Consider the following 25,080-nt stretch of genomic DNA (forward strand, 5'->3'; position numbering starts at 1 on the left):
ATCTCAAATGTCGGTTCAACATGTTGGATACCTTGGGATCTTGTGAATAAATTGCCTATCCAATGCAGAAATGAACGTCGCCTATTAATTGTTCTAATCCATAAGTGGTAAATATGTAAGGTGATGAGACGTTTTTTCATGACATCATGCGCCACCCTGCGGGGAGTTGAATACTGCAGCTCGTTGTGTCCATCATCCGGAAAGGGTTTTAGCGGTGGCGTGTCGGTGACGTCTACTATCAGACAACAACACAATAAACGTCGAAAAAAGAAAAGCCAACGAAAAATAAAACCTGGGTCTTTGAAATATTTAAAAATAACAATAAGAAAATAAAAACATATTTAATGATTCATTCCAAAAAGGCGCAAAGGGGAAGAGTGAAAAGGGAGTGTTTCATTTTTAAAGTTAATGAGGAGATGGGGAGGATGGAGTTTGGGGAGGAGGGGGTGGCCCCTATAGTTCACTGGTCGGCAATACCACCATGGATTCTACCGGTGCCAGAGATAGATCTGAGTGTTTTGGCGTATGAGAGAACTGCAACATTTGGGGGCATTGTAAGGGAAAGGTTAAATAACACTTGGGGGCAGTACATTCAAATTTACACGGATGGGGCCCAAGACCCAAGAACTGGGAAGTCTGGGTTTGCTTTTTGCATCCCAGATTTGGATGTGAGCAGGTATAAGCGACTGAGTGTAAGGGTTAACTGAGTGTAGGTCAATCATAAAGAGGAACATCATGGCTGTGTGGCAGGAGGAGTGGGATCGGGAAAAGAAGGGGAGGCATTATTACAGCTTGCAGAAGTCAGTCACAAGGAGCCAGTGTTTTCTGGGAAAAGAAAGGAGGCATACAGTCATGATGACCAGACTGAGGTTGGGGCATTGTGGACTAGCATGGGACTTACACAAAATTGGGAAACATGAGGATGGACTGTGTGGGGAGTGTGGCAAAAACCAAACAGTGGAACATGTCCTGATGGAGTGTGCAGGACTCGCACTGGAGAGGGAACGGCTGTATGCAGCGGTGGGCACAACACCCGTTACTCTGAGGAGCCTTCTGGGTCCCATCGAGGACCAGCGTGGGATTGTAAAAGCTGTGCTGGAATTTATGGCGGCCACTCGACAGATAAAAATGGACTGATTGCGGTTTGGATTTTTTTTTTGTTTTATTTTTTGTTTTGTTTTTGTCCTGTGGATGGCAGCAATGTGCCGCAAAGGCATACAGTCCGCCGGAAATTAAAGGAAGAAGAAGAAGGCGCAAAGGGGACTGCCCACTGCTGAGCGGGGTCCTCTTGCTGTTGTGCTTTTGCGTCTGAGAAATGTTCTTGTAACTTCTCTCAATTCTGGCAGAATACGGAAATATGCAGGACACTGTACAATAGTCAGTGGCCAAAATAAGGTAGCTATTTTGTGCTAATCAAAAGTTTATGTTATATGTATATTTTGGTCGGCCAGTGACTAACTTAGCGGTGTGTTTCCAGACCCGGGGAATGGATGTTCAGTCAGGATCTCCTTTCGGCCAGGGCGACTCCACCAAACAACAAGAGCGCCACTACTACCTGTTATCTGAGCTGCAGACCCTCGTCAAAGACCTACCCAGGTGACTTACAACCTCCAGAGAAATTAAATAAATTTAGAAATGGGTAAAACTATCGTATTTTAATGAAGGCTACATGGATGTACGATAATCCTTCATCGCAATCACGTTGCTGACTTGTTTCTCCTTGATTGACAGCTCGTTTCAACAGCGTCTGTCCTACACAACGCTGAGTGACCTGGCCCTGGCGCTCATCGACGGCACCGTGTATGAGATTGTGCAGAGGCTGCTAGACATCCAGCATCTCACCGAGAGGAACCTGTATAATCAGAGGCAGAAGCTGCACTGTGAGCATCAAGGTTGGCCCCCGTTTCAACGAAAGAGAGGAACTGCTACGGTGTATGTTTTCGCGTGGTTTAACCTATTTTGTGCTTTTGTTCTGTAACTAGCACTCAAGCAAGAGTTGACGAAGAAGCACAAAGCTGCCTTGCAGGTTTGCAAACCGCACAACCTGGCCCTACTGAAACCAACTCAACAAGCAGAGTTCGAGGTGAGGGCACAGCCACATGGAAATATGGGATGACTGTGATCTTCTGTTTAACCTTAATGTATTAGAGGTTATTTATTATAATAGGGTTTGGAACTATGAGTTTTACAGAATAAACCAAAAACTAAGCATTTTCTTCATTCTCTAAATCTGGTTGGCTTGTGTAGAACGGGGAAGTTGTTGATTTCTGACAAAGGTGACATAGTGCTGGTTGAATTTTAATTTGAAGGCTTTGGAGGTACGTTTGAAAGAGGAGCAGAAGATGATGGACAAGAAGATAGTGGCTGAGATGGATCAGAAGGTGATCGACCAGCAGAACACCCTTGAGGCGGCTGGAGTTGCCGGATTCTTCATCACAACTAATCCCCAGGTTTCTCCTCCGTCCTCGTGTTTAAATCTCAAACCGTTGGAAATATGTTTAATTCTTAATCCGTGTGAAATTGGTTTAATTGGAAGTTCAACAGACTTGTCGCATGAGTCCAGCAGATGGCGCTAGTTCATCGGCTAACCAATCTGGCTCTGACGGTTTTATGTTCTTCTGTCCTTTCAGGAGTTAACGATGCAGATGAACCTCCTGGAGTTGATTCTCAAGCTTCAGCAGAAGGAGTCCCAGTCGGGAGGCTTCTGCTATTGAGCTGAACGCCCAATGGAGCCACCTAGCCCTGATCTCCTCCCTGGGCAGCCACACGTACTGCATGGTGGTTGTATTCGGTCTTGAATTTAACATCACCGCGTCCCCATCAGTAACAAGATGCACCGGAGCACGGTGGTGCAGCTCACCTGAACACAGTGTTCTGCAGCTCACCTGAACACGTGGTGCAGTTCAGCTGAACATGATGGTCTGCTGCTCACCTGAACACGGTGGTGCAGTTCACCTGAACACGGTGATCTGCAGCTCACCTGAACACGGTGGTGCAGCTCACCTCAACGCTCAGTGGAACGGTTCAGCTGGTGATTCAGAGCGGAGTCCCGGTGGAATTAAACTTTCTATTGGTTCCTCGTTGCGTTGTACAAGCGTAGGGAAGTCAACCCGACCACAAGATAAGAAAGTACACAACCAGGCCATTGGGCAGTGAATGGCGAATGGAAACGCCTTGCCAGATGGATTTGAGTTCCTGTTTAAAAGTATTTGTGTATAAATGTTTTTTTTTTGCAACCAGCTTTCTCTGGCATTTTTCCTGGCAATATAAGTTAACCATTGAATCAAAGGTCTTATTTTTTAAAAATAAATACTAGTAAACTGAAGGAATTGAAGTTATTTTGTATGTATGTATGTATGTATGTAATGGCCAAAAGGGTTAAATAGGTAGACAATAGACACTCCATAATAATTATATAAGCAGGGCAGGGTACTCCCATTTACTATTAATTAGAAGGGTTTCGATTGGCGTGCTCCCATCATGCAACGGGAGCTCCCCGCTAGTGGGAAGCCAGGGCAGGTTCTCCTCTCGGATGATACGGTGTTACTGTTCCTTTAAGAACCTGCTCAGACGCAGCGTTCAGGGTAGACGTCGTTCGGTCGCACTCGCACCTTCCCGGACTAGGATGATCCTCCTGTAGAGGTTCATTCATGTAGAGGCCCGCACCACAGCCCCTCCAACCCGCGAGACCAACTATCCTACTCAGCCCATAGAGGTAACAAGATATATATATCTATATGTACCTTCGCTGACTTGTGTTTTTATTAAATTTTTAGATTGTGTTTGTTTTGTATAGGCTTTATCAGAAAAGGCCTAAAATATGACCGGCAAAATTTGGAACTGTTAGAATTTGAAGAAAGGATACTATAAGAAGGATACTATAACAAATATAACCGTGAATGATGAAAGCGCATCGAGTCGTCGTAGGTCGGGTCGATGGTCCGGTCCATACGGATCGGTCCATACGCAATTCGTTTTCCTACCCTACTATTACAACAATAATAGGAATTGTGTTGAACATTGTGACAACATAATTCATTTTGCGCTGCATTCGTATGCGATAGTGGCGTTACCACACTGTAGAATAAAATATTGCGTAATGATATATCAGAAAGGATCTCGTAGGTGAGTCGCCATGTCATTAGAGTGCCGTCATCGGATGTTGCATCTCTACAGGGAAGAGGATGAGCGGCTTATCGTCCGCCTCTTTTAGAAGGCCCGTCCGTAGCCAAACTATCGACTTTTGGTTACAGTCTACAAAGAACCAATGTCCCATGTAGGCCTATGTATGTAAGTGTGTTTGTGTGTGTGTGTGTGTGTGTGTGTGTGTGTGTGTATATTATATATATATATATATATATATATACAGAGAGTGGGGTAATATGAGCCAATTTTTACTCATGTTATAGGCAAGGAAAAATAAGACGTAAGAAAAAATAAGTAAAATTAAAACATATACCTTTATTTCAAGATGTACCATGTCAATCAAAATGATAGGAATGCATCTATGACATACAGTAGGTCTGTGAAAATATGACTTCTCAAAAAAGTGGTATTGTGGCTCAACTTGCCCCCGCCTAGGGGTAAATTGAGCCATCTGGGGGCAAATAGACTAACTTTTCCAAGTTGATTGCATTTTCCTATTCCAAGTAGTCTTATATATTTGCTTAAGATAACTTAAAACAATATAAAACCTGTCAATGTTTCTGTATTTTGCCACTTCTCTGAAGGATTTTCATCCTTGACATTCGTTACTGCTCTCTTCATCTCCTTTCTCTCTCTTTCTTGGAATGATAGCCTTTCTACAATGTTCGAAAAAAAACATTGGTTTTGTAATACTACATTGAAATTCAAATTTATACTTTAGAGACTTTATCTGAGGCTAATCTTCAGCTAAAGTTTTCCCTTTGTGTTATACCTTGGCAAATCACCAACATGTATGACATATATTTTTACTTCCATATCATACCTGATATGTTAAAAACTGAAGCAAAAACAGTTCCTTGAGGGAAAACATACTTTCAACTTTTCCATGTGCCATAACAGCCACACACAAATTATTGTTGCTTCCTGAATTGATGGTCAAATTACAACAAATCAGAATCAGAATCAGAATCTCTTTATTGTCATTACACAAAGTGCAACGAAATTGGGGTAGAGGCTCTCAAAATAAGTGCTTTTAAAACAAAAACTAAATGAGAAAAATAGTGTATTTTTTGAAAATAAATTTAGAATGTTGAACTCAGATTGGTATGATAATGCAGTCATTTATAATCCTGCATTATTTAGAGAAATAACAGCTCTGGGGTAGAAACTGTTTTTAAGCCTATTTGTTCTTGACTTGATTGCCCTGTAGCGCCTCCCAGAGGGCAACAGTTCAAACAGGTTATGGCCTGGGTGGGATGAGTCTCTCAGGATACTATGAGCTCTCCTGAGGCAGTGTCTATTGTACACATCCTCAAGAGAGAGAAGAGGACATCCAATGACTTTCTGTGCCGTTTTTATGACCCTCTGGAGCGCTTTCCTCTCAGCTGCAGTGCAACTGGCAAACCACAGCGAGATGCCGTAGCTTAGGACAGTCTCGATGGTGCAGCGATAAAAGCTCATCAGCATTTTCTCCTGAAGATTGTTCTTCCTGAGGATCCTTAGGAAATAGAATCTCTGTTGGGCCTTTTTCAGAAGCGCCTTGGTGTTTATTGTCCAGGTCAGGTCCTGCTGAATGTGCATGCCCAGGAACCTGAAGTCCGAGACTCTCCACACTCTCCCCGTTCATATAGATGGGCTGAATGTCCGGCTTATTCCTCCTATAATCAATGATCAGCTCTTTGGTCTTTGAGGTGTTGAGGATGAGGTTGTTCTAAAGTTGTAAATGTGTACAGTTGCCTAAATACAGGGGGTTGGTCAACTTACCCAGTGGCTCATTTTACCACACTTTCCCCAATGTGTGTGTGTGTGTTTCAGTGTGTGTGTTTATTTATATGTGTATATATGTGTGTGCGTGTGTGTGTCTGTCAAAAGACTGGTATTTCAGGAGGTTTGTATGACTGCTGTCTTTTAAACAATTGTGTCGATTTGGATAAGATTCCTTTTTGCATTACGCAATTGAGCATTCAATATTTCTGTTAACATAGATACTGAAAACAGAAAGTATCCCATTGACAGTAGTTGTACTCCTTATACAAAACCATTGTTATGGTCACCAACAGTTTTACAATAAAATAATGTCCAGTTGGAAAAAAACGGCACATCCTTTTCTTTTTGCTTTTTTAAGATACATTTTTGCATTTTTATGCCTTACTGGTAGATAGAGAGGAAGGTAAGATAGAGGAGAGGACATGCAGAAATAGACCAGGGGCAGGATTCGAACCCGGGTTGCTGCAGTCGTGACTGAGCCCATATGGACGCGCTCTACACAGTGAGCCACCGGGGCTCCCCCAGAAGCACATCCTTCTAACTTCGTTGTGCCTTGTTTCTTTCAGGATTGCGTTCCTCAGGGGGCATGGGCACGAGGTGATCGTGTGAACACAACCCCCCGCCCGGTCACTGTCCATTCAACTCCGTAGCTATGGCAACGTGTGCGACCGGCTGTGCACCGGCGGTGCGCCTCTGCCAGAGGCTGAACCGCCTGAAGACGCTGGACGACGACATGATGGCCACGTCGCTGAAGCGCTGCCTGTCCACCCTGGACCTGACCCTGCTGGGTGTGGGCGGCATGGTGGGCTCCGGCCTCTACGTCCTCACAGGCACCGTGGCCAAAGACATGGTGGGCCCGGCCGTGGTCATCTCCTTCCTCTTCGCCGGGATCGCCTCCTTGCTGGCCGCCTTTTGCTACGCAGAGTTCGGTGCGCGCATCCCCAAGGTGGGCTCCGCCTACATGTTTACATATGTCTCCGTGGGTGAGATCTGGGCCTTCCTCATTGGCTGGAACGTGATCCTGGAGAACATGATTGGCGGTGCGGCGGTAGCGCGGGCGTGGAGCGGCTACCTGGACTCCATCTTTAACCACTCCATACAGAACTTCACGCAGACGCACATCATGCAGTGGGACGTCCCCTTCCTCGCCCATTACCCAGACCTCCTGGCGGCGGGAATCCTGGTGGTGGCCTCCTTCTTCATCTCCTTCGGGGTGCAGGTGTCCTCTTACCTAAACCACATCTTCTCCGTCATTAGCATGGCGGTCATAGCGTTCATCCTGGTGTTTGGCTTCATGCTGGCCGACCCAATCAACTGGAGCCAGAAAGAGGGAGGCTTTGCCCCCTTCGGGCTGTCTGGAATACTATCAGGCTCAGCCACTTGCTTCTATGCCTTTGTGGGTTTTGATGTCATCGCCTCCTCCAGTGAAGAGGCCAAGAATCCGCAGAAAGCGATCCCTATCGCTACAGCCATTTCCCTCGCCATAGCTACCACAGCCTACATCCTGGTCTCCATGGTGCTCACGCTCATGGTACCCTGGCATTCACTGGACCCCAACTCAGCTCTCGCGGACGCTTTCTTCCGCAGGGGTTACAGTTGGGCTGGAATTATTGTGGCGGTTGGCTCAATCTGTGGTAAGTGTTCCTTTATTTGTCCAATTGACCGACAACGGCATGATCTGATTCAAGTACATATATTCCCTGAGTACTCTGTCTGACCCATGATACGATAATAATACTCTGTCCTCCTGGTTTCCAGCCATGAACACCGTGCTCCTCTGCAACCTCTTCTCCCTCCCTCGAATCGTCTACGCCATGTCGGAAGATGGGCTGTTCTTCTCCTTTTTCGCCCGGGTCAACCCCATCACCAAGGTCCCCGTCAACGCCATCCTGGTGTTTGGGACCCTGATGGCCACCATGGCGCTGATATTCGACCTGGAGGCCCTGGTCCAGTTCCTCTCCATCGGCACCCTCCTCGCCTACACCTTCGTAGCGGCCAGCGTGATTGTGCTCCGCTTCCAGCCAGAGAAGACCAGTGCCAAGGGTACGTCCTCCACCTCTCTCAACCCGGCCGCCGCGCCCTCCCCGGTGGCCCTTGAGACCCAGACCATCACCGACGGCGCGGGGGAGATGAAGGAGTACGAGTCGTTCTCGGATAAGCTCCAGTTGGTGGAGAGGTCGGAGAGCCAGGAGCGGCGGGGCGTGGGGCAGCTGAGGGCCCGCTGGGAGCTCTACCTGGGCAGGGTGGTGGGGGACTTTGAGCCGGGCGAGGTGGTGGCCTTCTCCGTGCTGGCCATGATGGTGAGCGCCGTGTCCCTCTGCGCCGTGGTGGAGTTTGGGAGGAGCCAGCTGCAGTTGCCGCTGTGGAGCTTCGTCACGCTGCTGGGGATCTTCAGTGTGGCCTTCCTGGGAAGCCTCTTGTTGATCTGGGCCCACGAGCCACAGAGAAACCAGAAAACCTTCCAGGTTAGTTTCTGTTGAATCACCATAACACGTTATGGTGATTCATAGCAAATACTCTGGACAATAGCAAACATGAACCTGATCATCCTGCTAAATTAAATCATTCTGCTCACCAAATTGCAATGGCCGGCAGTTTATATTAGACAGTGAATATACCCTTCTTCGTAAAGCTAATGATGGGAATCGGCAGGAAATCTTGCAATATTATAGTATGATTTTCTTTCTGAATTTTATATTTTCTGTGCCGTAACCTATGTGTGTAAAGTTTGGGGTCTACAGGACTGTCCGTGACTCCCATTGTTTAAATATGAAACGGTCATAAAGCACAGAACAAAGGTTATGTGAATCAACCATAGGCGAAGACACTGAAGTACTAAAGTATTACAAGACGGCCAGACACAGATCTGGCAGACTCCATTTTTGGGTCAACCTTACGATACAAGTTTTGCAGGAGCACAGATCTCACATCCCCTCCTTAAAGTGGCAGGCCTCGAGGACTCTGTTTAGTTCTCTTTAGGGAATCGGCCATGCCCTCTTTGGGGGAATAGCCACTGCTAGGTGATGGAAAACACATCAATAACTGTGCCATTTGGGATCTGAATGCATGGAAGGAGAGTCACCTGCCACCTCAGTTTCTACCATTCATTATGCTGCCATTCATAGGCTCAATCACCATGGTGTTGCCTCATGGGTGATAGTGATTCAGCTGATGTTTATTCAAATAGAGATCTTTTGAGATCCTTGTAGATCGCCGCTTTAAAGCATGTTTTCTTTCCTCCAGGTTCCCCTGGTCCCGCTGGTACCCGGTCTCAGCATCCTCATGAATGTTTTCCTGATGCTGAAACTCAGCGCCCTCACTTGGGTTCGCTTTGCCATATGGATCGCTATAGGTAACAGAATCTGCGGTATAACTCAACACAATCGTATGAATTCATGATCGCTCTCTTACTTGAAATACCACATTACCCCATTCTCGGCCACCCCATGATCAGATTTGTGGTTGAGGTTTCAGTTTTGAAGCGAAAAGTTTCATCTTCTGTGTTCCAATGCTTGTCCACATTGTAACATTATTTCTTTCGAGTTTAAGATTATGCAAATGTACACCTTTTTAAGGTCCCACAACAGTATTCATGAATGGAATCTATTGAGTAGGAATATAATTATTTAGTTTATTGAAGGTTCAAGCAAAAAAAACATGTTTGCCTCATTAATAATTAAATATCAAATGAAGCTTTGCTGTGCCCTGTGGAGATGAGTGAAATTACCTCTAATTAGTCAACGGTCACAGACGCTTGCTCACATATATGATTATAAGGCTGTTTAATATAGGATAAGTGGGAGATCACGATTAACTCTTATTAGCCTAGCTCTTCTCTGCACCAGTAAACCATTTAAACACGCCTGTCTGACCCCAGCAAGTTTCAAACTTGCATATATCCTGAGCGTTTAACTAGGCAGAGCATTTGGATTAGCCTGAGTAATCACGTCCCTTGAGAAAGCAACATTTCCCATAAACTGCTTTAGCATTAGGATGGCTTTTACACCTCGACTGGCTAACACCACGGTGTCACCAGCCACCAAGGCAATCACCAATGACACAGGTCCTTCAAAGTCTTTGAATTAGAATTAGGTTCGGCTCGCTGATCGATGCCTGCATTAGTGAGATTTGTGTTTTGCTCATAGTTTTCTTCTCCTTCCCTCTCTAGGTCTGTGTGTGTATTTCGGCTACGGCATCTGGCACAGCAAAGAGGGCATGCGGGAGCTCCAGCCCAAAGACATGGCAGCCAGGTATGTGGTTCTGCCCAGCGGGAGCCTGGTGGAGACGGTGCAGTCTGTCCAGCCAGACGGACAGGTGGACCCCTCGGCCCACCATGCCAACAACTCCACAACCCCCACCACCACAGCTGCCGAGCAACCGGGAAGGACGTGATCCGTGCCACGTCATCCGTCACAGCGGGCCAATGTTATCCGTGTCCCCCGTTCTCTGTACCGCCGCATCTAGCCGCTCCCTCGATGAGCCTGTTTTCTATTGTGTGCCTATCCCTGGAACCCCGTACTGCCACTGTTCTCTCTCTGTCTGCTCTGCATATACCAACGTCCCACACTGAGGAGAACGGGGCGATGCACACCGCTGCGTCCCCATGAAGCACATTTAGAATATTATTAATATATAACATTTAGTGTTATATTGGAACCTAGAGAGCTTTTATAACGTTATTATATCTCTCTGTATCTCTTCAGGTGTGGAAAACCGTCCTCTTGAACCAGCTCCTTCGTTCTAGGGTTTCCTGTTTCCCTTGCCTGTCATGTAACCCGTTCTCAGCATAACTTTTGTCAAAGTCTCAGTGTGTTTGCAAGTTATATGGTGCTTTATTTGTGACAAACTGCACTCTGTGCTGTCAAGTATACTCAGTGGATGCTGATCTTAAAATGACCAAAAGGACACTATGCTGGACAGGAGATTTAAAGTTTGACTTTCTTATATTTTATATTATTCATTATTATATTTCTAGCATGTTTTGTTGAAATTATAGAACTTGATTTTCCTTATTTGAATGTTTTGCACTCACATTGATCCTAAGAAACAATCATGTGTCTTTCTCTTGGTTGAAATGTGTAGTCCGTCCCTGTGTTTCTCCCACCAAAGTTAAGTTAATCAAATATGATAAACGCTATACTATTTTTATACTATATCTTTTTTTCTATTGTAATTTCACAGATGCTTCAATAAGGTCATTTTACAGCACATACATCCATACCATCACGTGTTCTGTGTTAATTAGACTAGTGATTGGGAATTCAATCCCTGTTTTAATCCCTTAACTCTCATCCCATGACCCCTTTGAGAACTTAATGTTGAAGACTTTTTTTCTTCCACTGAGTTTTCCCAAATATCATTAAAATGGCAGCCCACCCTTCTATATATATGGGCACAAATCTATTGCTTAGAATGTCCATACAGTTCAAATAATAGCAGACAGTGGCTTATGTTGTTTTGTAAGTGGTTCCTCTCTCATCCCCCTTTGCGGCATTTGTAATCCGACAGATTTGCGGCAGTCCTGTCTGCTGCTAGGCAGTTTGACCTAGATTATCAACATGTGCATGTGTGACGCTACTTGACAAAACGTTGAAATAACAGTATAACAAACAACACGCTTTAGGGAACTTAACTTTGTTGTGGTTTTTGTTTTGTTTTATCTTCAACAGCTGTTTTTGTCTAGTTGTATATTCCTCCATGGCCCTGACAAGGCCCTCTGGCACCCAGATGGGCCCCGTTTATAACATCACTCTTTCTAGATGATCCATATATGTGATGGATATTTTTGTTGTGATACACAAAACCAATGGCCTTAACAATGTTTGGGTGCGCGAGACTTCCAAAGCATACGAGATTGCGGTTTCATTTGTTCCGTATTTACTAGACCAGTTCACATGGTATCATTTCAGTGTTTTAAATGACAAACAAATGAAATAAGCATGTACTAACTGTACCACAACATAGATGATTAAACAAAAAACAATGTATTAGGGCATTGTTCTGTAAAGTAAAACAGTCAGTTTCAAAGGACCATGTTTTAACAATATTGCACAATGTAACTGATTGTTAGCTCGGCATTGGCACTGCTGTGCTTCTTGTCTGTATGTATTTTGTCACCTATTTAAAACGCTGTTCATCATTTGTGCCAGCAAGCACAGTTAAAAGCAAGTTCTTAAAATGTTCTTACTTATTAATAGTACTCTGTAATCACACATTGAAATCTCAACTTTCTGTTGTATAACGTTACAACTGTATTGCTAAATAAATGTTTTAAAGCATCATTCAAGATCATGGCGCAGTCTTCTGGCAAACTGCAGAATCCTACAATATACACACACAATATGTATGTATATATATGCTCAATGCCATAATTATACATGTTTTATCTCAATGTCTGCTAAGTGAGCTAATTAAGATTTCAAAATCAAAATCCACAAAATAAGTTTTGTTTTATAATTATTAACGACACATGCCAAGACAAATTACATGCTTGATGTTGCAGCTTAACTGTTTTAAGGATTAACCTCTTGAGAATGTGTTAAACTAAATCAGGGGATCAGTCATTCAAAAGTTTATATGTTTAGTTGAATAAATTGATCATAACTCAAATTTATTGCCAGACATGAGTACTTGGAGATTTGTTTTGCACTGAAAAGTTACTCTCATACATTTGATTAGAAGCTTGTCATACGGTCAGGTAACACACGTTACTCGGGTTACTAATCAGCAGCTCACATTTCCATTTGCAAATATCATTCATCTGCAAAGTGAAACTCAAAATATACACAGCAACATATAACTTTCAGGAAAATGTGTGTGTGTGTGTGTGTGTGTGTGTGTGTGTGTGTGTACCCTCTCGTGTTTTCTCTTGAAACACTGTTGAAAGACGACTCCAAAAAGTTAACGAAAAAGACTGCACGAATGTCAAAACGAATGTCATGCGCTTAGGTTGCCATGGGAACGTCATTTCACAGCAGAAGAGCCTGATAACCAATCTGCCCGCCCACCTGTGTGGCATTGTTTGTGACATCCAAGGCTTTCGGAGCTAGTTCTTTAGTTCTAATGTAAGTCATTCACTGAAGCCAGTCCTTTTAATGCACCACTGCACACTGCTACCTGATAGGGCTCTTTGCAACATGTGCACTGTGGCGTCACTAGAGGTATCCACATGCAACACCATAACATTTACACGCTACGAGAAGTCAAACCATTTTCGAAAAACCTAAAGACACCAAATAAAATGAGACACTTATTAAAAATGATAAAATTTGATATAATTGATAATAGAATTGATGTATAATAACCCAATGACATGAAAATGGTTATGCTCTGTTAATGTAGCAGTGAGGTGTAACATTAAATATTTACACACAGACAGGTTTCACCTATTCCCTCGGTTTGCTGCAGCACGGTCCGCCAGGTAGGCGTGGCGTGTTTGACCTAATGTTTTGAATCTCCCGGAACCTCGTCCTCTTCCTGTTTTGCTCTGGAGGATGTGCCCGTTCAGCAGCAGCAGGGCGGAGGAAGGGGAGGAGCGGGAGGCGGTGGGGCTGGCTCGAGTGGTGGCGATAGATGAGAAATCGTCCCCCCAGACAATATAATCTGGGCCACCTTCTCCTCCACCTGCCCCCCTTCGCGGGTCGGGTTTCAGCTGCGCTGCTCTTCTGCTGCCGCCCTGCCTGTGATGAAAAAGGAAAGGTCAGCACACAGTGAGCTTTTCACAGCAGCGATACACCCCATGATCATCACAAGCATTGATGTGATCACATCATTACAGCAAGAGAGTCTGTATGCGAGCAAGTAAGGACTTACGGCGAACTGAAACCCTGTGTCTGTTTGGTTTCTACTCGATGGTCCCCCGAAGGTGGTGTTTGTGGTGATTTGTACTTAGGTTCTTCAGGTGAGGAGCCCTACAATTAATTGTGAGTATTAGTGATATTATGCTATTATTAGGTGATAGCGTCACTTTCAGTCATCAACAGGTCACGTGATAACAGCGTGTCAGAAGGGGGAAAAATTGGTATACATAACATATTATGACATGGCATTACCATGGTAAGTAATACCTTACCATAGTAGAAATATATCTTTCATTTAGTGTCACAAGGCTGTTGCGCAAAGTTGTATTTTCTTTTTCCAGGAGCTCGATTCGGATGTGGTTGGCCTCTAATTGCTGCTCCATGTCGAAAAGCACATTCCCTGAGCCTTCGGAAGATAAAACACAACAAAAAAACGATATTGTAAGTGTATTTTGTAGTTCATACAAACTAGGCTGTAAAGTTGTTTACATTTAGTAGAACCATAAGCAACACTTGCTTATGGTTGAGGCCTTTAGAAACTAGTCACTTACAAAGACAAATGATGAACAAATAAACACAGATTATTGTTGTGATGCAACTGAAAAATAAACGTCCTCATATTCTGGCGTCAACGGAAATCAATGAGAGCCACTGAAAACTATGCCGGTTTGAAACTAAAACTGTGATTCTGAAAAAAGTATGAATGCTGTCGAAATTTCATTTGAATGGTAAACGGCAGAAAATTTACTGAGTCACGATGTCTTAAGTAATTGAAGTTTCAGAATGGGCAGACGGCTTCAATGGGACCAAATGTAGAAAATGAATATGACGGTTTGAAACTAAATTGACCTCGACTGATTCTGAAGAAAGTTTAAATGATATCGAAATTCCGTTTGGATAGTATGGAAGATACAAGGGTGTAAATTTGTTAAATGGTTAGAACAAAGGTAAACGGTTGAAAATTGATTTAGTTACGTCTTAAACAGTTGAAGCACCATAGGAAATGGTTGACTCCCACGTTAAAAGAAAGTGGAAAAAGCTGAATAGTTTAAAAGTTGAAAGAGTTGAAAAACGCTGATAGATAGCGATCATGTCGACCAAAAAACGGGCGGAAGAAGAATAAAAATAAAGATTTCAATATCTAGAGTGTGAATGCTACAGCATTTACACTAATAAACAACAAGGCCTTACTCTGAGGCTGTGTCAGGTGCATGGTGGCGAGTTCTGGAAAGGCCACCAGCAGTCTCTCCCTGTGGCTGAGATCCTTCACTTCTCCGTCCAGACGCCCCACGATGCTTTTCAGCTCTTCCACCTGAGCCTCCAGCAGATCCTTCTCCCCCTGGAGCTCAGTGCACAAGACCTGGGAAAGGAGAGGGAGAGATGTACTTGTATGATACCGGTCGTTGAGTCTTTGACCAGCATCCACAGAAGACAGGCAAAGGTTAATGGTTCACCTAAGGCAGCAGATATGGGCACATCTACTGACGACCAGGCCTGCCATATCAAGCTTTGTTCATACCCCCATCCAACTACTCTTTACTCTTTACATAGCCTGGCGCCTCAAACTGTATTTAATTTCCTACAAGCTTAGCCTTGCATAGATGGTGTATATCTGGTTTACAACTTTTTTTAACTGCAATGGTTTGTTGTGTTTATTGTGTATAATGTCTGTGTTTCCTGTTGAATGAACTGATATTGTCTACACACAAAGATAGCGATTGGAATGGCACCTGCTGGGGGGCGGACTGATCCAGCAGTGTCTTCTTCTCCTCTGTCACGTGGTTCAGTTGATCCTGGAGCTGGCTCTGCCGCGCCTCGCTCTTCTCCAGCTGGCTCTGCAGCTCCTCCCGCTCCTGGTTTAGAGTCTCCATCCTCTCCACCAAGGACTTCTCCTGGGCCTGCATGGACTGGAAGGAGCATTGGGTACCAGGATGAAACCTCAACACAACGTGTTGATCTAGTCACCATGGAGAGGTTTTCTAGGTTTGACTGTATTTTCAATAGTCTGATAATCAAACGCTTGATTGATAAATCTGAATACTGACTGAATACGCTCAACTGCTTCAATGTAATCAAGAAAGTTTTTAGGATGATCTAAAAGCCGGTGGGATTGGACCACTCACCACTTGTTGATGGCAAGCGCTCTGATACTTGGAACGCTCTTTGTTGAGGCTGAGCTGCATGTCAGCCATCTGACTTTCCAATAGCTGGGTCCTTCCCTGCAGCTTGAGGTGGGCCTCTTCTGCTGTCCGCAAGGCCTTCACCATCTTCACCAGACCGCCTTTCTCCCTCTCTACCAGGGAATATGATGGTCCAAAATAGTGTTTTACATTTACACAGAATGAAACATAACAAACACAAACCTAACAAAAAAATGTAACAACTTACCCAGCGTATTCAAACTTTCCAGTTGTGCAGCTAATTCCTCTTTCAATTTAGATATCTGGTCTTCAAAAATGGAATTACCTGCAACAAACCATCCATTAAACATGAAACATATAACCAACCAACAAGCATATAGGTTCTCTCTACAACATAAGGGGATGTCACTGTACTCCTCAGCAGGCGTTGTTGTTCCTCTTGCAGCCTCCTCTCTTTCTCTGTCACGGACCTTTGCGCTTCCCGCAGTAAAAGCTCCATCTGGCGTTTGCTGGCGAGGTACTTTTCCCTTTCCTTCTTCGCACCCTCCTGTGCTCTCTCCAACCGATCCTTGGCTTTTTCCCCCTCTTTCTCTGCGGCGGTGAGCCTATCGGTGAGAGGCTGCACTGTCCCCCGCACCTCCCTGAGGTGTTTCCCCAGCCGACCCATATCCCTCCGCTGCTCCCGCGCCCACTGGGCGAGGTCACCTGCGCTCAGGTGTCCAAGCTCCACCGTGTCCTCCACAGCGACCAGGAGGGGCTGCAGGGAGGAGGGCAGGCCCTCGCTCTGACACAGCTCCACCAGGCAGTCCCCGGTCTGCCTCAACACACACTGCACCTGATCGCAGGCGTCACAGGGGACGAGAGACGACTCCACCGTCTGGCAGCTGACCTTGCGGGTGGGGGTGCAGAGAACCGTAGGTGAGGGACGGAAATTAGGATGGGTGGGGACAGCGTTGACTTCATTATTTGCAAAGGAGTGGAGGGAACTTGAAGAAGACAATAAAGATGCACGTGAAGATTGACTCCCGGAGTAAAGAGACAGTGAGTGTTTTTTTTCTTCACAGTCCTTTGGATTTATTTTAGTTGCTCCCTGGCTTTCTTTAAATGCATCCTGTTAAAGGAAAAAAACATCCAATTCAAGAATGTTGAACAACCAAATGCATATGTTTTGTTTATGAATACGGTAGGTTAAAAAATGCTTGGTGTACCTTTAGGTTAGCAAGTTCAATTAAATTACTCCAATAATGCCTGACAATCAGACCGACTGACACACATCCCTGCTTCTGACTGTGCTCACTGCTTGGTCCGCTCCTCAGCTGCACCGTATAAAGACTGAAACTTTGCAGCAGCAGCAATAGCCTTGCTCAAGAGGGAGAGACACTATTAATTATGGCCTTGTACGTTTATTTCATAATTTGATGAGCTGTTGCGACATTTACCTGTCAATCACCAGCTCCAGCAATACAATGTAGGAGTACTGGTTGAATTCATCATCCCCTTCAATGTGGTCATACTGCTCCAGCAGCGAGACCAGGTCGAGGTTGCATGACAGCTTGTCAGGGAACTTCCAGGAGGAACAGCGTACAGGTCCCGTCCTGGAGAACACTTCCAGAATGGCCCCCTGGAGGTCGATGAGGTCTTTTCTGAGACTTTCAACACTATCTCGACTCCCTAGAAAAGGACTCATTTTCGAAGACTGAGATTAATCTTCCTAACCCATCCATAGAGGGTAGGCCCAGTGAAGTAACGCTTCCTCGCTGGTAGATTGTTGACGCTGCATCTCCATAGCGACTTCCACAAAGAACTCCAAGTCCCATCATTCTTAGCGTTGTGATCCCGGAAGTAGTTGACCTTCATTGAGAGTGGGCTGACGAACACACAACGCGGTAAGTTCTTTAGTGTGGCTGAAGCAAATGTTTATATAACGTTCTTATAAATGTTCTTTATCCATGTTCTGTAAACGTTTCCATCGCGTCTGAAAACGGTGGGTGCTTATTTTTTCGCAGGTAATCTTCTGCCCCACACAAAGAAGCAGCCATGCCGCCCGGGCCTGTAGCGATCGTTCAGCCTGAACCCAACATCCCGGTAAGGCTAGCAGGCTGGCTAACGTCGCTGACCATTCAGCGAGAGAAACAGTGTGAAATATGCTATTTGGTTTTAATTCCATCCCAAGATGGAGCAGTTTCCGTTGTAATGAGCTATTGTTACCCTTCATAGGTTAACGAGACTGAAATTAATGGTTAAAGTGCACTGCATTTTGTAATGCATCAAAAATCAATCATTTGTGACGATGTGAAAAAAGTTTTGGTCATTATTTTGTCTGCCTCCTTAGTAATACGCTGTGTTGTATTGCCTTGGGCGTCAAATTGTTTCTTAGTAAAGAATTGGTCGTTTTCCTGTTTGGTGTGTATCTCATAACTTATATTGTCTCTTACCAGAATGATGAACCTGTGGAGGAAACACCAGCTACTAAACCTATAGTTGGTATTATTTACCCGCCCCCAGAGGTCCGAAACATCGTCGATAAGACAGCCAGCTTTGTTGCCAGGTTTGATACTCCCGATAATGTTGTGCAGTCATATATTTTAAATGTGTAATTTGATGATAAACTAACGACTGCTGCCATTTCTCAGAAACGGACCTGAGTTTGAAGCTAGGATTCGGCAGAATGAGATCAACAATCCCAAGTTTAATTTCCTCAACCCCAACGACCCTTACCATGCCTACTACCGCCACAAAGTCACAGAGTTCAAGGAGGGCAAGGGACAGGAGCCATCTGCAGCGGTGCCTAAGGTCATGCAACAGCAGGCCCTGCAACAGTCACAGCAGCAACCTCAAAAGGTACAGACACACGTATGCATCAATATTAATAATTTTAGTATCCTTAAAATGACAAGTTTAGTAAATTTTTTATTATGTTATCATTGCCCAGGGCCTGAAAGTAGAAGGCGTTATCGTTAGGGCTGTATCTATTCCAATAAATATACTTATGTGAAATTCAATATCCAGTATTGAAATGTAACTGTCAAACTCATTTTTTGCAGTCCCAGGTGATTCATGAGGCAGTGATCCCCAAAGAACCGCCCCCTGAGTTTGAGTTCATCGCCGATCCTCCGTCCATCTCTGCGTTTGACCTCGACGTCGTCAAGCTCACCGCCCAGTTTGTTGCCCGTAACGGCCGTCAGTTTCTTACCCAGCTCATGCAGAAAGAGCAAAGGAACTACCAGTTTGACTTCCTACGGCCCCAGCACAGCCTGTTCAACTACTTCACCAAGCTGGTTGAGCAGTATACAAAGGTAAGGCCTAAAACATTTTTTTGTTTGGTTCCGGTTTCCGACCGACCCTGTCAATTTATGTGCGACCCAAATTATTTTATGAGCTTTATAAAAAAAAAAATAATAATAAAAAATGCAAACTATAATCAAGTTTTGGTACAGCACCTCTTCATTCTGTACAAGGATGAGCGAATTTTCTCGTTTTTAAATGAAAACAACCTACCCATCATTCGCTGCCGCTGAAAAAAAAAAAATAAAAATAAAAATAAAAAAATTCCCTACCTACCCATGACCTCAACTGACAACCAACAGGAACCAAACTTTTTTCTTTTTTTTTAGGCCTAAGCAGATCAAAAGCTACAAAACTTTTTGACGTCATTCTCCCGGCGAATGTGTTGGATTGACCACTTTTCCACGTCTCCCCATGCTGTAGATCCTCATCCCACCCAAAGGCCTCTTGCAAAAGATGAAACGGGAAGCGGAGAATCCAAGAGAGGTGATGGACCAGGTAAGCCTGCTTCCAGGAGCTTCACTCATTCAAATTGTTGCAGCGTGATGACCACTAACATCTGCTGCCTTCAGGCCGCGGTCACTAGCGTTTTCAGTTGTAAAGAAGAAGTCATAACTTCTCAATTTCAACAATTATTTATTTAGAACCTTTAAAAACCACACAAAATAAAGCCCCTCCCTATCTCCATCTGCCCTCCCAAACACATTGCTGTTTGTTTTAGATCCAGTGTCCATCTAAAGGTACACACAGAAAGAAAAGAAAAATCTGTAAATGGACCTCATTCGGGCGGGATGTATAGAATCAATCACCGCCTGATAATCAATCACCAATGTTAGCCTTCTTGTCCCGGTCCGACACTCTTTACATGAAATATGCAATTAGACGGTCGGCTACCTTTTGAATTGTGACACTTTCACCCATCTTGATAGATAAATATAACGGTAGGCTACATATTATAAAATGCAACCGGTGAGGTGGATGCCATGTAATCATGTAAATAAAACCTTTATGGTTGTAAAATCCTTCGGATTAATTACCGCACATGCTGCATTCTAAGCAAATGTAGTACATTGTTGTTGCACCTACATGTTGGCACATGAACTTTCACCGTAATGATGCAATAATAGTCCAATAGTAATACAAAAGCAGTCACTGACCATGATCAACTCCTTCATGATGGTTCATTTAGTGCCACAGAATTCTGTCCGGAACATATAGAACACTGAGTAAAACCCTGATGACTCGTTTGCAAAGCCGTTAGACCCTGTTGGACACAGTAGACAGTAGTTTATGGTTGATTAACTACATCCACTTTGAATGTATGAACATGTTCTCCTGTTGGGATACAGGGACTGTATCACCAGGGACTGTAACTCTGCCTATTTCTAGGTGAAGTACCGTGTGGAGTGGGCCAAGTTCCAGGAGCGCGAGAGGAAGAAGGAAGAGGAGGAGAGGGAGAAGGAGAGGGTGGCCTATGCACAAATCGACTGGCACGACTTTGTTGTGGTGGAGACTGTGGATTTCCAGCCCAACGAGCAGGGTAGGTGGAAGCCGATACTGTTCAGCAAAGGTTCTGATGTAACTCATTGGACATGTTAGCTCTGTCTCAAAGCCCTGGCTGCAGCCTTCATAGCACTGACATATGAAGGTGCCTCTGTTAGTGGTGCACCAATTGATCGGACACCAAGCATGATCAGCCGATATACGCCCTAAAATTGTGATCAGTGGTCTCCCGATGAACTTGAAATTTTCCGATTGCAGGGGCCAATCAAGTGACTCAAAAAGGATTCGACACGACGTGCCGTCATGAGTTTCAGTCATTAAGAGCCCCCTAAGAATATTGTAAATGAGAAACAAAACTGTAGCCTTCTGTCCTTCCCGGTTACACATGAAAGCTTATTTTTACGAAGCAGAATAGTCCCCTAAGACGGCGGCTGGCCGGGCTTTGAGACCAAGCTATTGTGTAGGAAAAAATTATAGGCATGAAATTAACGTCATATTTTTTTCTAATGTATTTGTTTAATTTTGAATCCTCAGGTCACTTCCCTCCACCCACCACACCCGAAGAGCTCGGCGCTCGCATCCTCATCCAGGAACGCTACGACAAGTTTGGGGAGAGTGAGGAGGTTGAGATGGAGGTGGAGAGTGATGACGACGAAGACGGGCGCGAGGATCGCAATAATGGCCAGCCTGCGCAGCCGGACCAGGACACCCAAGTGCAGGACATGGACGAGGTTGGAAGAAGAAGGCACCCTTTATGAATACAGGAAAATATGAACACTTGATTTGCCAGTGTGTAATGCCTTCCTTGATCTCTCCAGGGATCTGATGATGAGGAGGACGGAATGAAGGCTCCTCTTCCCCCAGACAACCCCATGCCCCCTCCGCTGCCTCCTACGCCAGATCAGGTCATCATCCGCAAGGATTACGACCCCAAAGGTATCCCAGACTAAACTTAAGACATAACCCCTTGAAAATGACCTTTCTGGTTAATCAGCCTCTGTTTAAAAAGTCTAGTCTTAATCCATTCTACCAGCCTTCTCAGTGGCCTGTTACAAAGGTTGCTTATCCATTCATGTAGGTGGACACTCCCACTTGTGAAAAACACAGAAAAGGGCAGATTTTTGATAAGGCTTGTAATGGCTAATCACACTCACACCTGGTGGTATAAAATCACCCCTTTTTAACATCTCGCTTCACTTGTTTGTAGTGTTATTGTCTGTGTTTCCTGTTCATACACTGACATGGTCTACACAGAAAGATAGTAGTTTGATTTGACCATGGAAAAAGCTCACCGGTGCACCAAGTAGTACCTGCCGGGGGGGTGGGTTGACCCAGGAGGTGTATGATGGATAATACTTTCCCTTGTTTCAGCCTCCAAGCCTGCGCCCGTGGCCACAACCCCGGATGAGTACCTCATCTCGCCCATCACCGGAGAGAAGATCCAGGCAAGCAAGATGCAGGAGCACATGCGTATCGGCCTGCTGGACCCCCGCTGGCTGGAGCAGAGGGACCGCAGCATCCGCGAGAGGCAGATCGAGGACGAGGTGTACGCCCCGGGACAGGACATCCAGAGCAGCCTGAAGCAGCTGGCCGAGAGGCGTACCGATATCTTTGGTGTGGAAGAAACGGCCATCGGTAAGAAGATCGGAGAGGAAGAGATCCAGAAGCCAGAGGAAAAGGTGAGCTTCCAGAGCACACTGTTCTCAAAAGATTGCAACTCTGCCGATGATCTCCATTTTGTTTTGAATCTGTGACTTCGTACTTAGTGTGTGTGTGTCCGTCTCGTCCCATTCGTAGGTCACTTGGGACGGTCATTCTGGTAGCATGGCGCGTACACAGCAGGCCGCCCAGGCCAATATCACCCTGCAGGAGCAGATCGAGGCCATCCACAAGGCCAAGGGCCTGGTGGGAGAGGATGACGGCAAAGAGAAGATTGGCCCCAGCAAGCCCCACGAACTCCGTCACCAGCCTCCCATCTCCTCTCCCATCCTACCCAGACCCAATCTCCCGATGCAGGTGCCTCGGCCACAATCTTCCGTAAGTTCACACCGTCTGGACAAATCTTTGTTTGGTAAAACCGTATTTATAGTCGCCTTGCGTAACGACATGAGCCAGTGTTTATCCAAAATGACGCTCTTGGCTCATGCAGCGTTTTGATGCAGACCACGCAGCGAAGCATGTGAAGTACCAGAGTCTCTATGGGCTCTATGGGCTCGTCCATAGCAACGTTATGGCTAATATAGACATGCCGTAGCCATGCTAGGACAGTCCGTGCACTCCATAAATGTTGCGTCAGCGCTACCGTAAATGATGCTTTACCTAAGACCTACTGGATGAGATTGTAGTGTAACAAACATCAACGCTAAATGTTCATGTCCAGATGCTGCCTCCAGTGCGTACCACCCTGCTCTCTGCCGTGCCGGTTCTCCCGCGGCCGCCCATGGCCCCCGTGGTGCGCCTGGCCTCCGGGCAGGTCCTAACCCCCATGCCGCAAATGATGCACAATCCCCGCATCAACGTGGTGCCCATGCCTCCTTCCAACCCCCACATCATGGCTCCCAGGCCGCCTCCTATGGTGGTCCCTTCTGGTAAGAAAGACGTTGTTATTGCTGTGTTCTGAAGTGAATAGAAATACGGGAACTTTCGATTATCGTTTTTTTCAGGGCAGATGCCGATATTGGATTAATATAGGATAGATATTATGTACCAAATTGGATATTATGCAATGCAAATCGAATCTATGAATTATGTATTAGAGAAGATGTATAGATGATTAAAAGTGAAGCAGTTGAGTTAAATGGGCATGCTAATGATTAGAATTAGATAAAGCAAATCAGTTTGAAATCAAAGCCTAACTTTTAAAGGTTTTTATTTGGCCAGTTGGATAAGATCAAAGGTTAATTGTTGACATTGTCATTATGTTATGTACATCAGCCATGAATCTTGTTCAACTCAACCCTTCTCGTTGTGTAGGTGTGTTCTGAAATTGGGTAGTTGGCGATCAATGACATATTTTCTAAAATAGCATTTTGAATTTCCCATAGCTCTTTGTGAGGGTTAGTTCATCAGTTGATGAGGAGGATCACATCCTAGCTGAGCATTGCTGTGCCACAGTTGACTCCATATTGGCATAGGGGACACGCATTAGGTTCAATATCTGTCGGTGGATGACGTGCAATGGCCAATACCTGATTGCTGATGCTCATCTTGCTTCTGCCCCGCCAGCCTTCGTCCCCGCCCCACCAGTGCCCCAGCCACCGGCCCCCGCACCCCCGTCCCACCCACCCCCTCCTCGTGACGATGAACCCATGAACAAGAAGATGAAGACTGAGGACAACCTCATGCCCGAAGAGGAGTTTCTGCGCAGGAACAAGGTCGGTTAGACTATTCCATGTTCTGTGTTTTGGCACCGTGTTTAAAGCCCTGGCATCCCATTCCATGATATCCTTGAACCTGATTTATAATACATTTGTCTCGACTCCAGGGCCCTGTGGCGGTTAAAGTCCAGGTTCCTAACATGCAGGACAAGACCGAATGGAAGCTAAGTGGGCAAGTGCTCAACTTCACCGTTCCACTAACGGACCAGGTATTATGTTTACTTTTAACGGTTCATACTCTGTCTCTAAAGCTAGAGTACATAGGTGTAACGTGAATAATGTATTCCCTAGGTATCTGTTATCAAAGTCAAAATCCACGAGGCCACAGGCATGGCTGCAGGAAAACAGAAGTTACAGTACGAGGTAATTCATTTTTTTATTCTTTGAATATCTACAGTCTCATCTCTAAGGTTGCAATTGATTAATTGTGTTGTCTTTTGTAATTTCTAGGGTATTTTCATCAAAGATTCAAACTCCTTGGCTTACTACAACATGAACAATGGTGCAATCATTCACTTGGCCCTGAAAGAGAGAGGAGGCAGGAAGAAGTGAAGCAGGCATCCAGGGAAATGTATTCACAATGTTTAACCTGATTTTTCTTTTATTCGTGCCCTGCAATATTGCCCCCCACGATTGTATTTGGGTTTTGGTTTATAACATCAACAGACAAAAAGAAATCCCACAATATTTTAACATTGATTCTGTCTTGTTCCCTTTGTTTTAAGTCACCTGGCTTCAGTTGACTTGATTTGTTTATAACATCAACAGACAAAAATAATGCCAACAATATTTTAACATTGATTCTGTCTTGTTCCCTTCGTTATTAGTCACATCTATTCGGTTGTCTTGATAAATGTGTTGTGAAGTGGTCAGTTAGTTTAGAGTGTAATGCTCTTGAACTCCTCAATAAAGGACAATACATGTATCTGTGTTTATTAATTATGTCCTCCATATTTTTTGCTCCAAATTTTGATACGGATCGCAGAATGGTCAAAGTATTAATTGTGCGCTCAAAGAAAAAAATTGCAAGTCCTCCGTGGACCACCAGAGGGAGCAGCGGGG

General features: G+C 44.9%; 4 protein-coding genes across 7 annotated transcripts; 3 read left to right on the forward strand and 1 right to left on the reverse strand.

Moving 5' to 3' along the window:
- The first annotated feature begins 1,247 nt into the window (after window positions 1-1,247).
- dgcr6 (DiGeorge syndrome critical region gene 6) lies at window positions 1,248-3,325 on the forward strand. Of its 2 annotated transcripts, XM_060055048.1 has the most exons (6): window positions 1,248-1,395; window positions 1,478-1,596; window positions 1,732-1,892; window positions 1,983-2,083; window positions 2,310-2,450; window positions 2,631-3,325. In XM_060055048.1, the coding sequence occupies exons 2-6, from the start codon at window positions 1,487-1,489 to the stop codon at window positions 2,712-2,714; spliced, it is 597 nt and encodes a 198-aa protein (XP_059911031.1). In that variant the 5' UTR covers window positions 1,248-1,395; window positions 1,478-1,486; the 3' UTR covers window positions 2,715-3,325. The 2 variants fall into 2 exon arrangements, with proteins under 2 accessions (XP_059911031.1, XP_059911030.1); XM_060055047.1 differs by lacking the exon at window positions 1,248-1,395 and having other exon boundaries at window positions 1,402-1,596.
- A 138-nt stretch (window positions 3,326-3,463) lies between these two features.
- On the forward strand, window positions 3,464-12,194 carry slc7a4 (solute carrier family 7 member 4). The gene is made up of 5 exons (XM_060055045.1): window positions 3,464-3,715; window positions 6,480-7,547; window positions 7,672-8,378; window positions 9,157-9,265; window positions 10,082-12,194. The coding sequence occupies exons 2-5, from the start codon at window positions 6,566-6,568 to the stop codon at window positions 10,303-10,305; spliced, it is 2,022 nt and encodes a 673-aa protein (XP_059911028.1). The 5' UTR covers window positions 3,464-3,715; window positions 6,480-6,565; the 3' UTR covers window positions 10,306-12,194.
- Window positions 12,195-13,176: 982 nt separating this feature from the next.
- Window positions 13,177-17,540, reverse strand: ccdc157 (coiled-coil domain containing 157). 3 transcript variants are annotated; one of them, XM_060055043.1, is made up of 10 exons: window positions 17,293-17,540; window positions 17,062-17,212; window positions 16,268-16,964; window positions 16,101-16,178; window positions 15,836-16,005; window positions 15,443-15,619; window positions 14,904-15,072; window positions 13,985-14,118; window positions 13,726-13,823; window positions 13,177-13,592 (listed from the first exon to the last, which is right to left on the reverse strand). In XM_060055043.1, the coding sequence occupies exons 1-10, from the start codon at window positions 17,538-17,540 to the stop codon at window positions 13,295-13,297; spliced, it is 2,220 nt and encodes a 739-aa protein (XP_059911026.1). In that variant the 3' UTR covers window positions 13,177-13,294. The 3 variants fall into 3 exon arrangements, 2 of the variants coding, with proteins under 2 accessions (XP_059911026.1, XP_059911027.1); XM_060055044.1 differs by lacking the exon at window positions 13,726-13,823; XR_009526333.1 differs by lacking the exons at window positions 13,177-13,592; window positions 13,726-13,823; window positions 13,985-14,118; ... (3 more) ...; window positions 16,101-16,178; window positions 17,062-17,212 and having other exon boundaries at window positions 16,827-16,964; window positions 17,293-17,422.
- Window positions 17,541-17,640: 100 nt separating this feature from the next.
- Window positions 17,641-24,943, forward strand: sf3a1 (splicing factor 3a, subunit 1). Its single transcript, XM_060055041.1, has 16 exons — window positions 17,641-17,739; window positions 17,860-17,938; window positions 18,292-18,401; window positions 18,487-18,694; window positions 18,898-19,149; window positions 19,562-19,636; window positions 20,528-20,678; window positions 21,176-21,372; window positions 21,460-21,577; window positions 22,013-22,320; window positions 22,439-22,678; window positions 23,022-23,229; window positions 23,867-24,015; window positions 24,126-24,227; window positions 24,310-24,381; window positions 24,469-24,943. Exons 2-16 carry the CDS (start codon window positions 17,891-17,893, stop codon window positions 24,568-24,570), a joined length of 2,340 nt encoding a protein of 779 aa, XP_059911024.1. The 5' UTR covers window positions 17,641-17,739; window positions 17,860-17,890; the 3' UTR covers window positions 24,571-24,943.
- Window positions 24,944-25,080: the final 137 nt, after the last annotated feature.

The sequence above is a fragment of the Gadus macrocephalus genome, chromosome 6, assembly GCF_031168955.1.
Source record: "Gadus macrocephalus chromosome 6, ASM3116895v1".
Lineage (NCBI taxonomy): Eukaryota > Metazoa > Chordata > Actinopteri > Gadiformes > Gadidae > Gadus > Gadus macrocephalus.